Source organism: Pteronotus mesoamericanus, unplaced genomic scaffold, assembly GCF_021234165.1.
Source record: "Pteronotus mesoamericanus isolate MK-2021 breed Mesoamerican mustached bat unplaced genomic scaffold, CSHL_Meso_final contig_29, whole genome shotgun sequence".
NCBI classification, from domain to species: domain Eukaryota; kingdom Metazoa; phylum Chordata; class Mammalia; order Chiroptera; family Mormoopidae; genus Pteronotus; species Pteronotus mesoamericanus.
Genome location: NW_026555123.1, coordinates 5,088,642 through 5,100,957, shown reverse-complemented (window position 1 = coordinate 5,100,957; position 12,316 = coordinate 5,088,642). Strand labels below are relative to the sequence as shown.

The following is a 12,316-nucleotide window of genomic DNA, read 5'->3' as shown; positions in this document are numbered from 1 at the left end:
GGGTTCCCGTGAGGACTGCGCCACGGCCGTGTGTCGTGTGCAGGGGCCGCCCTCCGGGCCGGTGTCCCCACGGCTGCGCTCAGGCCTCTGAGTCCTGCCGTCGGTGTTCGGGGGTTCGCAGTGCACAGGCCTGCCACGCCCAGGGATTATATTTCAGGTACTCGCTGGCAACTTTTAACAACTTGTCTTTTCGGAATTGACTCTTTCCTCCTTGGAACATGCCCCAGTCGTGAGCGAACGCAGGCAGACCTTGAAGTGACGAGCAGAGGAGGGTAAACTGAGGTCGCACCTTGCCTGCCCTTGCGCCGGGGCGCTGCCAGGCAGCGGCCATGACAGCAGACCCACTGCTGCGCCCGTCCGTCGGCACTGTGGGCTTCCTCCCGCCTCCCGGCCCCCTGCGCACCCCTCTTCCTGCCCTGAGATCGCCCGTCCTCTGCCCAGCGGCGTCCCTGCCCCGCTGAGGTGTGGCGCCGGCCTCTCGGCGCTCCTCCAGGTGCCCGGTGACGCCCTGTGTCGGAGCCGTGTGGGGCCCTGCCTGCCCCTGCCCCTGCCCCCGCTTCGGCGTGGCCCATGGTGGCTGCGTGGCTGCTGGGCGCCCTGGCGGGGCAGGCCACTCCCCCGGGCCTCCGACCCGTGTCGTGGCCACGCCATGGACGGCTCTTCTGCAGGAAAACGGAAAGCGACCCGCCCGTGCTGCCCCTGGGGGACTCTGGCCCTGCCACGTGGAGGCCCGCGCGTGGGTCCCCCTGTCGGGAGAGGTCCCCTCACGCGTCGAGCTTGGCCACGGCGCGCAGTCTCTCCGGACGCCAGTCTTTTCCATCAGGAGGGCACGGGTCAGCGTTTGTGCCGTGGTAGCGAGACGCGGGGCTTTCTCCTAGAGCAGGTCACAGGAGACGGCGTATGAGCCTGTTCTTGCTCGGCGAGGTCCGACGCCCGGTAGGGAGGGAGACGTGTTCTCTGGGCGCCGTGTGTGGGTGCACTGAGTCACCCGTCACATGTCCCCTCCATTTGCTAGGAACGCGCACTGGTAGGGGGTGGGAGGCCGCGAGGATCTGCGGGTGAGCAGGTGTTGGCTCCGCAGAGCCCGCTTCCTGGGGGGCTCGTGTGAGTGGCCGTGCAGGCAGATGGAGGGGCGGGGCGCGGGCCGCACGGCGAGGCGGCCGCTGCGGGGAAGAGCGCGGCCTCTCGCAGAAAGTTAAACATGCGGCCCAGTCATTCCACCCCGCGGCCTCTGCTTTAAAAATGAGAATACGCGTTTGCGCACATACTTGTACAGGATGTTACAGTGTCGTTAGTCACGATGGACAAAAGCCAGACGTGCCCCGAGCCTCCACTGGCTGTGGCCGTCGCAGGCCAGCGCAGCACGCACAGGCCCGGGGTGCCGCCCAGCCCCCCGGGGGCACTGCGCTGCTGACAGAGCCACTGCGGCCGCCTCGTGCCCTGTCGTTGCGTCCACAGATGGCCGGCCCCCGGGCAGGTGGTGGCCGCACTGAGTGACTGCAGGTGGCATCTGGGGTCTCGGGGGGCCGAGGGTGCCGGGAAGCTGCGTTCTGGCAGTGGCCGCACAGCTCTGTGCATTTACCAAAGAGGTGGGATTATGTGCCGAGAGTGGATGCATTTTAGGGTTCATAAATCACACCTCCGTGAAGTTGCTTTTTTTTAAAGAGGGAATGAAAATGAATTTTGTCAACTGAACGTTCAGAGAAACGCTATTTGACACGCGCAGCCATTGGCCGATGAGGGGGCTGCTGTAGAGACGCCCCTCCAGGCAGAGGGCAGCACGCGTGGTCACGATTGCGCGGAAGAGCCGCTCGCGTGCTCGCATGACCCGCGGGGCGCCGCAGGGTGCCTGAGAGCGTGCACGGTCGCCGAGACTCGGGGCCTGGCAGCGGAAGACCCGAGCCGGAAGGCTGCTGGCCCGGCGGTCGGGCCCGGCTGCGGGGACGGGGCCGCCCGCGTGGGGTGGGCCGGGGGCTTCCTGCTCGGCTGCGTCTCGCACACGCATGGCAGTGCGAGTTGCCGTGCCAGGCCCAGTGAGGCAGAGGAGAGCTGGTCTCCAAGTCCCCGTCTGGGCCGAAGGCAGACACTGCAGGAGGTGAGTGCGCGGCAGGCGCTCTGGGGAGCGGCCGGGGGACAGGAGCAGAGGCCTGTCGTTGGGGCGCGTCCGGGCCGGCCCTGTGGCCCGGCTCTCCTGAAGAAGCTTGGCTCCACGCTCAGACGCTGCTCACGGCAGCGGTGGCCCAGCTGTGGACAGTCCAGCCGCCAGCGGGTAAAGCTCTGGGAGGTGCCTGAAGGCCCAGCCAGTGACCTGGCCTGTCCCACGGTGGTGGTAGAGAGTGAGCTGAAACGGGGGGCGGGGAGGGCAGCGCTGTTTCCCTTTTGGAAGTGGAGCCTGTGGCCGGTCGGTCTGGAAACAGCGCAGGGATCCCTGTGACGATCGGACAGGCGCCTGGGGAGGGATCGTTTCCTTTCTACAGTCCGTTCAGTGAGCGCGGGCAGGAACGGGGGTGGGGGGGGTGCTGCTCCCAGGGGCCGGGCAGCGGAGGGCCCCGAGGCGACGTTCCCTGCAGCACAGACGCCTCTGCCCCGAGCTGCCGCCACGGCTGCTGCTGCGCCCGCTCTGCCCGCCCCGCCCGCACTCCGGCTCGCTTTCCCGGGCATTGCGTTGCAGACACGGCTCTGGGATAATTGTTGCCATGGGTTAGCTTTGATATTCCCTTTTTAATGACATTTTCATTTGTTCCTTTTGCTAGCTGGATTGCCTTGCGCAATTCTTACTTCAAGGCATGCCCCCTTCCAGCGAGGATTATTCTGTAACGATGAGTCCATCAAGTACCCTTACAAAGAAGACACCATCCCTTATGCCTTATTAGGTGGAATAGTCATTCCATTCAGTGTTATCGTTGTAAGTTAAACCCATTTTTTTCAGATTTTTCACTTTTGGTCAGTTGGCTTAATTTTTGTGTTAACCTGTTAATGATCGAATGCATAGCCTTGTGAAACAATGTGTGCTTTTTAAGCTTTCATTGAAGGTGTTATTTGATCAAGAAAATTTCAGCTGTTTTAGGTGGGGCCAAAAGCGTGGCAACATTGCAATTAGAAAAGTCACTGCCTGTGCAGGCTTTACATCCCCGCGGTTTGCAGAGCCCTCTCGCTGCTGTGGCCGTGACCATGCAAGAGAGGACCGTTCCCATCAACGTGTTTCTTTACACATGAGATGTCTGCTATTTTATAATGTGTTGAATCTGTATATATGTCCCTACTTTCTATTTACTGACTTCTGGGAAATAAAAATTGCTCACTGATGTTAAAATTTCATTTAAGCCCTGTTTGCGTCAAAGAATTCTCCGGTAATGCCGGACACAGGAGAGGGGAGCTGAAGCCCTGCCCGCGACCGGCGGGGGTGCGAGCCGCTTTCTCCGGCGCTGAAGCACAGCCGCGCCCGTCCCTTCCACGGCTCGGGCGCTGCTTAGGGAGTGGCCGTGGGGAGAAGACTCTCGAGACTGGGCTGACGGTTCCTGTGCCCTCTTTACCCAGAGATGCTATGATTTAGATTAGTTTTATGCTTTGTAAGTTGTAACTTTAGAAACAAGATTCATCCTAGTTAAAAGTAGAAAACATGGTCCCATCCGGGAGATAAGCCAACCACATAATCGCATTGTTTTTTCAGTTTGGGAGCTACTTAAGAAACAGACATTTCTTAATTTGGAAGTTTAACGTCTTATTCAAGGATGACCACAGCTCCTTGTTAGCACTGAAAGTTGATCAACTCATAATTTGCGGGAGACAATCAAGGAAAGGAAACCTCGGCTGTACAGATACTTGTTGCACGAGACCGAGCTCCTTGGAGGCAGAGACGGAGCCTTGTTCTTCTCGGCAGCCTTGCTGCCTCACGTGGGCCTGTGTGTCCCGCGCTCTGAGTGAGCCCGATGACTCGCCCACTGTAGGGCAGCTAGGAAACCAGCAACCATGTCCACCTAGACAGGTCTTGGCACCGAGTTCTCACCTCTGCAGGAGAGGAAGCCACGCCTGCCAAGGTCCTTTCTGGGAGCCGGGGAGCAGTTCAATGAGGGGGTGCGGTCAGCCCTGCCAAATATTACTAAAGTGAGGGCAGAATCTGTTCTGAGGTTCAGAAAAAAATGTGTTCTCTCTGATGAGACTCCTTTGGCTTTTGAGAGGGATTTCGTAGGAGAAAGGGAATGGGGACAGAGGTGTCAGGGAGCGTGCCAGCGGGTAGATCGGTTCAGGGAAGGCGGGCCCTGCGGGGAAGGCGCATCGCGGCCAGGGCAGAACAGAGGTGTGAGGAGTCGGGGGAAGGCGACCTGAGGGGCGGGGAGCTGTGGCACGCAGACTCTATGTGGCTGAGTCACGCTGATGCAGGTAGCTATTACCTTGATCTTCAGAACTATTCTGGCTACTCCCCGAACATTATCTGCGGCTCTCTAATAATTCTGTCCATCTCTAGAACCTGAGTAACGCCTGCCAGGTGCCCTGGCCTGTGATTCAGCCGCAGGTCAGGCAACGCAAGTGTGGCCTCCCCAAGGCTGGGCGCCGGCATGAACGACTCAGAGGGCGGGAGACGATATTAAAATGAGACAAATGTATGGCCACCCTGTGTAGGTGAAAGAGAGACCCATCCCCAGGTTTAATTTGAAGAATTATTGGGTTGACCAGAAAGTTCAGTTGGTTTTTTCCATACGTTGGTTCTAGTATTGCTTAGTTGTCTTTAACTTCATTCAAAACAATTTTGTTAGATTGTATTGTAACAGCTGTCATATCAGTGTGCATTAAAAAAAATCTTATTCAAATTGGTGAATTTTTGTGTAGATGTTTAATATTGAAGATAGATAATATGCAGCATCTTCAGCATATGAGGTCTGTCCGGAAAAAATCCAGCTGTCGTTAACCAGGATGTTTTGTGCGACATCGATGTGACCTGGGAGCCAAAGAGAGTGGCCTGGAATGCACATGCGTGAACAATGACCACCTCACTGTACTCGTCAGCAGGGGTGGTCGGTGCCGTTGAGAGAGCATGTGCGCTGCATGGCTGTCGCTTTCAGAATGACGGAGTAGAGCGAGTCTGCATGAAATTTTGTGTCAAGCTTGAACATTCCTCTGCCTCCATGGAAACTATTTGGATGATGCAGAAGGCTTTCATGGATGATGCAGTGCGTGCCGTGCAAATAAAGGTGTGGCCAGACGCTTCCAACACGGTCGAGAACCTGCTGAAAGTGCTCCACGTTCTGGAAGGCCTGCGACAAGCAGAGCACCTGAGAACGTTGGACATGTACGGGCTGCAATCAGCAAACACTTCTGGCCTTTCCCAAAACTGAAGTCACCTTTGAAAGGGAAGAGATTTTAGACCATTGCTGAGATTCAGGAAAATTCAATGGGACAGTTGATGGCGACTGCAGTAAAGGATTCTGCGGAGTGTTTTGAACAGTGGAAGTGACACCGAGAGAATATGTGAGGTCCCCAATGCCTACTTTGGAGGGAACTGAGGCATCATTGACCTGTATGCAACGTTCCTTGTATCTTGTATCTTCAGTAAATGTCTCTATTTTTCATAGTATATGGCTGTATACTTTCTGGGCAGACCTCATATTATCCTTTATTATTTCAAGAGAGGTAAAAATGCAACTTAAATGCGAAAAAAGATGTGTGCAGTGTATGGAGAAGGTTCTGTGACTGATCAAACGTGTCAAAAGTGATTTGCAAAGTTTCGTGCTGGAGATTTCTCGCCGGACGACGCTCCACAGTCGGGAACACCAGTTGCAGTTGATAGTGATCAAGTCAAGACGTTCACTGAGAACAGTCAGCTGGCCACCACGCGAAAGGTAGCTGACATACAGAAGACACCCACATCAGTAGAGTTATTAGTGAAAATGAAAAAGGTGTCTTTGATTTTACAGAAAAAACTAAACAGACTTTTTGACCTAATATTGAGCACTTCTCTCTTGTCTGGTTCTCTTGACCAAGACGGAGTGCTAATAAACGTGTCATACGTTGACCTGGCATTTGTCAGCATAAAGCCCTTCCCCTCCCCAGGAGTAAGGGTTACGCTTCATCTCCTCCTCCTGTGGATCAGCTTCTGCTCTGCGCCCAGTGCTCTTGCCCACCCCTGCCCGGCTCGTTCTCTCTGTTCAGCGGCAAGAACCCGGCCCTTGATGATTATGGTGACTAGGAAGAGTCAGATCAAATACTTCTTTCCAGAGAACAGTTGATTGTTTGCACAATGACAACTGAAATGTGGATGTTTCAGCTGCTCAAACAATGCTGGGTCAATAGACTTGGTATATATTTTAAATTATCAAAGATCAAATGCAGCGACACAGCAGACCAGTTCTTTCCTGCTGCTGCTCTCGGTGCCGGATGCCCCGGTGGCCTGAGGCGCCTGTGGCCCTGAGCGCCAGGCCCTGGGGGCAGCAGGGAGTCCCATGCGAAACCGCGGAGCCTGGACTCAGGGAGGGCGGGCCAAGCTGTCTACGGGTAGGGCGCCGTGAGGAATCCACTCTGGGCCTTCCTGCCTTAAACGGAGGGTGCTTGCCTTTCACTCAGAGGCGGCGTCTCCACTGGAGCGCACTGCCCGCCGCGCCGGCACTGGCTTTCCAGGCAACAGCTGGCATTCGCTCCGGCTTTCGTGGAGTGCGCAGGCCAGCAGGCAGAGTGACACACGCCAACTACGGAGCTTTAGGAGCCGCTGAGCCAGATGAGGAGAGGGCTTGCCATGTCGGGTTCTTAAATCCTCTTCCGGACGCAGCCGTTTGTTTCGCCCGCGGTGCGGCTCGCTGCGAAGGCCGTGGCCGCTGCTAAGTGGGGATGTTTGGACGCTTGGTAAAATTGTTACTTAAATTGAACCATTTTTTTTTTTAGTAAAATGAAGCAGTGAAGTGAGTATGTATCATAAGTGGAACCTGGTGACCCATCTGCCCACCTCAGCACAGATTAGCAACCAGACTGTTGTTACGGGTTTATTCGGTCTCAGGCAGCCGGTCTCAGGCGTCCAAGTGCGGTTTATTTTCTCAGCACAGGTAACGGTTACAATGTTGATGGTCAGCACTTTTTAAGTGTCTCAGGGGTGAGCCTGCAGCCTATGGAATGTTGGGAAACCCATCTAGGCCTTTAACCTAGGCCTTTAGCGTTACACTGCCGCAAGCTGGTGCTCCTGCTGCGCTGGGACCTGGGAAAACCAGCCCACCCCCCACAGCAACAGCCGGGAGGACGGACGTCTTCCTGCAGAAGAGCGTCCAGCCGGGTTCGACCTTTCCACGGGCCTGGCCCCGACTTAGAGCCCCGCCTGGACGCCCAAGTGCTGCTCCTTGACACTCCGTCCTCTGGCCGCTACACGGATGATGGTGCCCGTGGCCCTCAGGCACGTCGGGTGAAGATGGAGCAGCCAGGGTCCTGTCAGGGGTGTTCTCCCCGGGGAAGTCCGTGTCCTGAGACCAGACCACGCGTTGGTCCGCAGTGCATCTCTGTCTCCTTAATAAAGCTCAGTTACCATTTCAACACCAGGGAAGAAGTGAGTTCGTATTGCTTTAGGGAGACTTTGAAGGTTTCTCGGCTTGACAGCTGCTCTGTGAAGAGGGCCCACAACTGATCTAACACCGTTTTCGTGGTTTAGGTGCCCTCCGTTGGCTCTCCATTTGTAAAGGAGGAAAAGGGAGGCTTGTAAAATAAAGATTTTTATTGCGATTTACCATTTTCTCTTCTGTTTTTAATTTTGTATAAAGTGCCTGATTGTTGCTTTACCACTGTTTTTCTGTTTCTTTTTCAGATGGTGGTTGGCGAAGCCGTGTCTGTTTACTGTAACCTCTTGCACTCGAATTCCTTTATCAGGAATAACTATGTAGCCACTATTTACAAAGCCATCGGGACGTTCCTCTTTGGTGCGGCCGCGAGTCAGTCCCTGACCGACATCGCCAAGTACTCCATCGGCCGGCTGCGGCCTCACTTCCTGGACGTCTGCGACCCGGACTGGTCGAAAATCAACTGCAGCGAAGGTTACATCGAAAACTACGTGTGTCGGGGGAATGAGCAGAAAGTGAAGGAAGGCAGGTGCGTGGCGAGTCTTGGCGGCAGCTCTATCTTGTGCGTTTTTGTCTTCACTTTGATTGCACGCAAATATTTAACAGCAGCTTCACCCAGAATGCTAAGGGCGTTTCCGGTTTTACAGAAGGACTTGAAACGTGGACTTTCCGTGAATTCTCACGCCATAGCACAGCCCAGCCTGACTCCCGACTCCCCGCCCTCAGGGCGGGGTGCCCGACCCTGGGGGTGAGGGGGGCCGTGTCTGGGCGGCCTCCTGTCCGGTGCTCCCGTGACCGCAGGGTCGCGGGATTGAAGGTCCCCTTCCTCCCCGGCAGCGTGTCTCCTTCACGCCACAGCCGGGCCTCCCGCGTCCGCAGGAACAGTCGCCTCTCCGGAGAGAGTGCGCTGCCCTCCAGCGCCCGGGCGGACCCCTCGCACTGTCTGCTCGTTCAGGGCTGCGCCCTTCAGCGGTGGGTCGGCAGCCGGCCGCACAGCGCGCCTCGCGGGCGCGCGTCTTCCTGGGTGCTGGGCCGCGGCCGCTCGCTGCGTAGTCCTGGGTGGGCCGCCGTGGCCACAGGAGGACGAGCCGTCCGCTCGCTCAGAGAAGCCGGAGGGGCCCGGGGCCGAGACTGCTCATCTTCCCACCCGTTTTGTCCCTGTCTCTCCAGGATCGTTTTAACGTAACTGCTTTTATCTCCAATGTAGAATAATGTAGGTCGTTGATAGTCCAGGGTCAGCAAACGTTTCCAGGTGCCAGAGAGTAAACATTTTAAGCTTTGTGGGCCCTGTGGTCCATCTGCCAACCATTGGCGGCTGCCGCTGTAGCAGGAAAAAGCAGCCACGGGGAGGCTTTGAACAAGGGCGTGGCCGTGGGCCAGCGCAGCTTTATTTACGCCCCGGCCGCCACGGGCTCCTGGATCTTAGCCAGGCAGGACGCATGGCGTCTAGCACAGGGCAGCGGCGGCGAGAGCCACTGTGTGTCAGAGCCCGGCCAGAGGCTGCGGGCCCAGCTGCTCTGAGGCGGCGGGAGGGCAGCACGCGGCCGTCGCGTCTTCCTGAGCGGAGGAGGGACGGGGACCAAACCCGCAGGTGGCAAGGAGCTGGGCAGCTGCGCTGGCAGCCGGGCTCGGGAGACAAGCGCCCCGGGAGTGCTTGGGACTGCGGTGGAGCCACTGCGGCCCTCGCCACCGGCACATGGCAGGGGCTCTGGACTGAACGACTGGAAGACGCAGGGAGAGCGGGGCCCGTGGACGCAGTGGGGGAGGGGGCGGCGCCGCGGGGGTGGGTGCGCTTGTGGCCGGCCGGGCGGGACGTGCCCTGTGCGTGTCCGTTGGGGGACAGCGTGTGTCCGGCCCCCCGCCTGCGCGGGCGGCTGCCCACATGGCCCCAGCCTCCTGTGTCGCCGGGGTCCCTGCGCAGGTGTTTTGTCGGTGCCTCGGGGGCTTTGAGAGCACCCGCCGCAGCCATGGAAATACGTTCCTTCTTTCACCTCCGTCCTCTTTTGTTGCATTTCTTTCCTGCTGTGTGATGTTTGTGTGGGTTCCCCGCCTGCTGGTTTTGCCCTTTTCTGTATGGAATGTCTCTAGAAACACTCTCTGCCTCGGTCTGTTCTGTCCCACGTTACTGGGTGGCTGTTCCATCCCTCATGCGTTCGTGGTTTGGGTAGCATCTATTTTCCACAAGGTAAACTTCTAGTGTATTTGAAACTTTGGATTTCAAATGTGTGTGTTGGATATGTAAAGTATGTAGTCTGATCTTGTTCCTCCTTTTAATCCAATTTGAAACCCCTGCCTTTTCATTAGTGTTTAATTAACTCATACGACGTAATTATCCGTATGGATTTAGACCGGCCATTTTGCTCTGTGTTTTTCGTGTGTCTCATTTCTTTTTTTAAAATTGAGGTGTAATTGACATTCAACGTTATACTGCTTTAGGTTTAATTTTTTAATTTAAACCTCCTTTAATTTCTGTTCCTCCTACACTGCTTGCTTTTGTGCTGAATATTATACAAGCATTTTTCTAGTTAAACACTGTCAGTGTCTTACTGATGTTTTATCGAAATTGCTTGGTCAGTTTCTGGTGTCCCTCTGGGGATCCCAGAGGGCTTCCTGGAGAGCTTCTGTCAAGCTTCCGCCGACCTTCCGACGGGGAGATTAGCCCTTCCTCTCTCCAGGACAGCTCTGTGCCCCAAACTTCATCGCCCTTTGGGTTATTACTGTTGTACGTGTTCTGTCCACATACATTAACTCGGCAAAACAGCGTTGTAATGTTTGCTTTCAACAGAGATGTTTAGAGAAGCCCGTAGAAGACAGTGAAGGCCTCTTACCTGACGGGGAGGCGCCGTGAGTCGGGGTGAGTTTCAGGACAGCCCAAGGACCGCGTCTTTGTTCACAGACCTGGAGTTCAGGGTCTTTCTCTCGGCCTGAAGACAGTTCTTCAGTGCTTTTGTGGCTCAGGCTTGCTAGTGACGAGCTGTCCTCTCTTACTCATCTGGAAGAGCCTTTACGTTGCCTTCGTTTTCCAAGGTCAGCTTTGCTGGCTGCACACGTCTTGGGTGCTGCGTGTCTCACTGCCTGGTGCTGGGGTTCCTGCCGCTGCGGCCGGCGGGGGTGTGGCCTCACGCCGCCCTCCAGGTCCCCTTGGCATCGCCCCGGCCGGTCCCCCGCCACGCGCACCCCCGTGTACGGTGGCGCGGCTCTGCCTGTATGTCCGTGCGGCCGGAGTCTGGCGAGCTCCTCTATGTTTTTCACCATCTGAGTCTCGGTTTGGTGCTTTCCTTCCACCAGGCACCGCGTGCAGGCCTCGGGCAGCGTCTGTGCCGCGTCCCCCAGCAGGAGGCGGACCGGACACTCTCCTGCTCTGCCTAAGCCAAGGCGTCGGGGAGGCCACGGCGGTGGTCAGGGTGGGCCTACGGGCCAGCTGCACAAGTCTTAGCTCAGGGTTTTCGGATGACGGGAGATCTTATGGAGAGATTTTTCTTTCTTTCACAAGCCTTTTGGACAAAATGAGGGACAGTGTAGTTTATTTCAGATGGTACAAAAAGGGTTGCGTTTTTCAGGCGTGTGTCTCCCTCCCGGGGGTCTGTCAGTCGCCTGGCCTGCGCTGCTGGCCTGCTGGTGCTTCCGACGGCCTCCCGCGGCGGGAGGGCCAGCAGGCGGGCGTGCGGCAGGCTGCCTGGCCAGCAGGTCCGTTTGGGCTCGCACCGCATAGAAACTTGGGCACCTTTGAGAGGTTCGCCAGCTCCTTTTTTCTGGCTTTTATCGAGGTGACGTTTGTTGAAGCGTGAGCTCCACGTCCACGTCCCCGACCACTGGCGAAAGCCGGTCTGGGGCTGCATGAGCCAGGCATTCAGTACGAAGTCATTTCTCTTTGGATACGCAGCTCTGTGCCGATGAGGTGTTTAACTGCAGTATGTTTGGTTGAAGGCAAGAAGTAATTTCCCCCTTTTTAAATTGGTTTCTGGTTTATTCCTGTATTTTTTTTAAAATATGTTTAAATCATAGTATAGTTGCTCTTTTCTCTTTTTCTAATGCAGCCCACACGTGGGTCGGTGAGCCTGGAGTTCGGGGGAGCGAACGCCCGTCCTAAGAACGAGACCGCGAGGCCACGGTGCAGGGTCCCCGGTCGGACCTGCCCGCACCAGCCTGGGCCTCCCGCGGGGCCCAAGGGTGCCGGCCCGGCCGCGTGTCCCCGTTGAGCCCGAGCGCCCCGTGGAAGCGTCCATGTGCGGGACGGAGGAGCAGGTGGTTCTCAGAGAGCCTTTGCTCCGTGAAAGGACAGGCGTTACCAGTGTATTTAAAACAAATGGGGCTTCCAGGCCAAGCGCCCCTTCCACGTCCCATTCGAGCGTCAGCGCCAGACACCAGGGTGTCGCTGTGGCTCATCCGGCCCCCCGTGTGTCTCACACGTTAGCTTCACGGGGCGCACAGGGTGGGTTTGTTCGAACACCTCTAACTGCCGGGCCTCAGCCCTGGAGTCCCTGGGTCGGCGGGCCCCAGAATCTGCATTCCTAGGCTGCCCGGGTGCTGGCTGTGGAGAGGCCGGCCTGTGCCCAGGCTCTGGGGCCGGGCCTGTGTGTGCGGAGATCCGGGCGGCAGTGCGCCACACGGCGCTGTCCCGCCGGAACTCGGAGGCCGGACGCCCGGGGCAGCGGCCGCGGCCGCCTGGCCACGGAGCCGGTGGCTGTGTCTGAAGCCCCCCTCTTCCCGCCCCGTGTCGTTCCCTGGAGCCGCTGTTGACAGTTTGCATGGCCTCCTGGTCACCTTTGTGTTTCCCCCAATGGGAA

At 57.1% G+C, this 12,316-nt stretch overlaps 1 protein-coding gene across 3 annotated transcripts in view; it reads left to right on the top strand.

The window, feature by feature from the left end:
* The window catches only part of PLPP1 (phospholipid phosphatase 1), a 55,118-nt gene that overhangs the window by 36,183 nt on the left and 6,619 nt on the right, over window positions 1-12,316 (top strand). For 2 of the 3 annotated variants that reach the window (XM_054575344.1, XM_054575346.1), the window contains exon 3: window positions 7,778-8,058. In XM_054575344.1, coding sequence (XP_054431319.1) covers window positions 7,778-8,058 — 281 coding nt within the window. Of the gene's footprint in view, window positions 1-2,753; window positions 2,906-7,777; window positions 8,059-12,316 lie in introns of all 3 variants that reach the window. The other variant, XM_054575345.1, reaches the window with a different exon arrangement.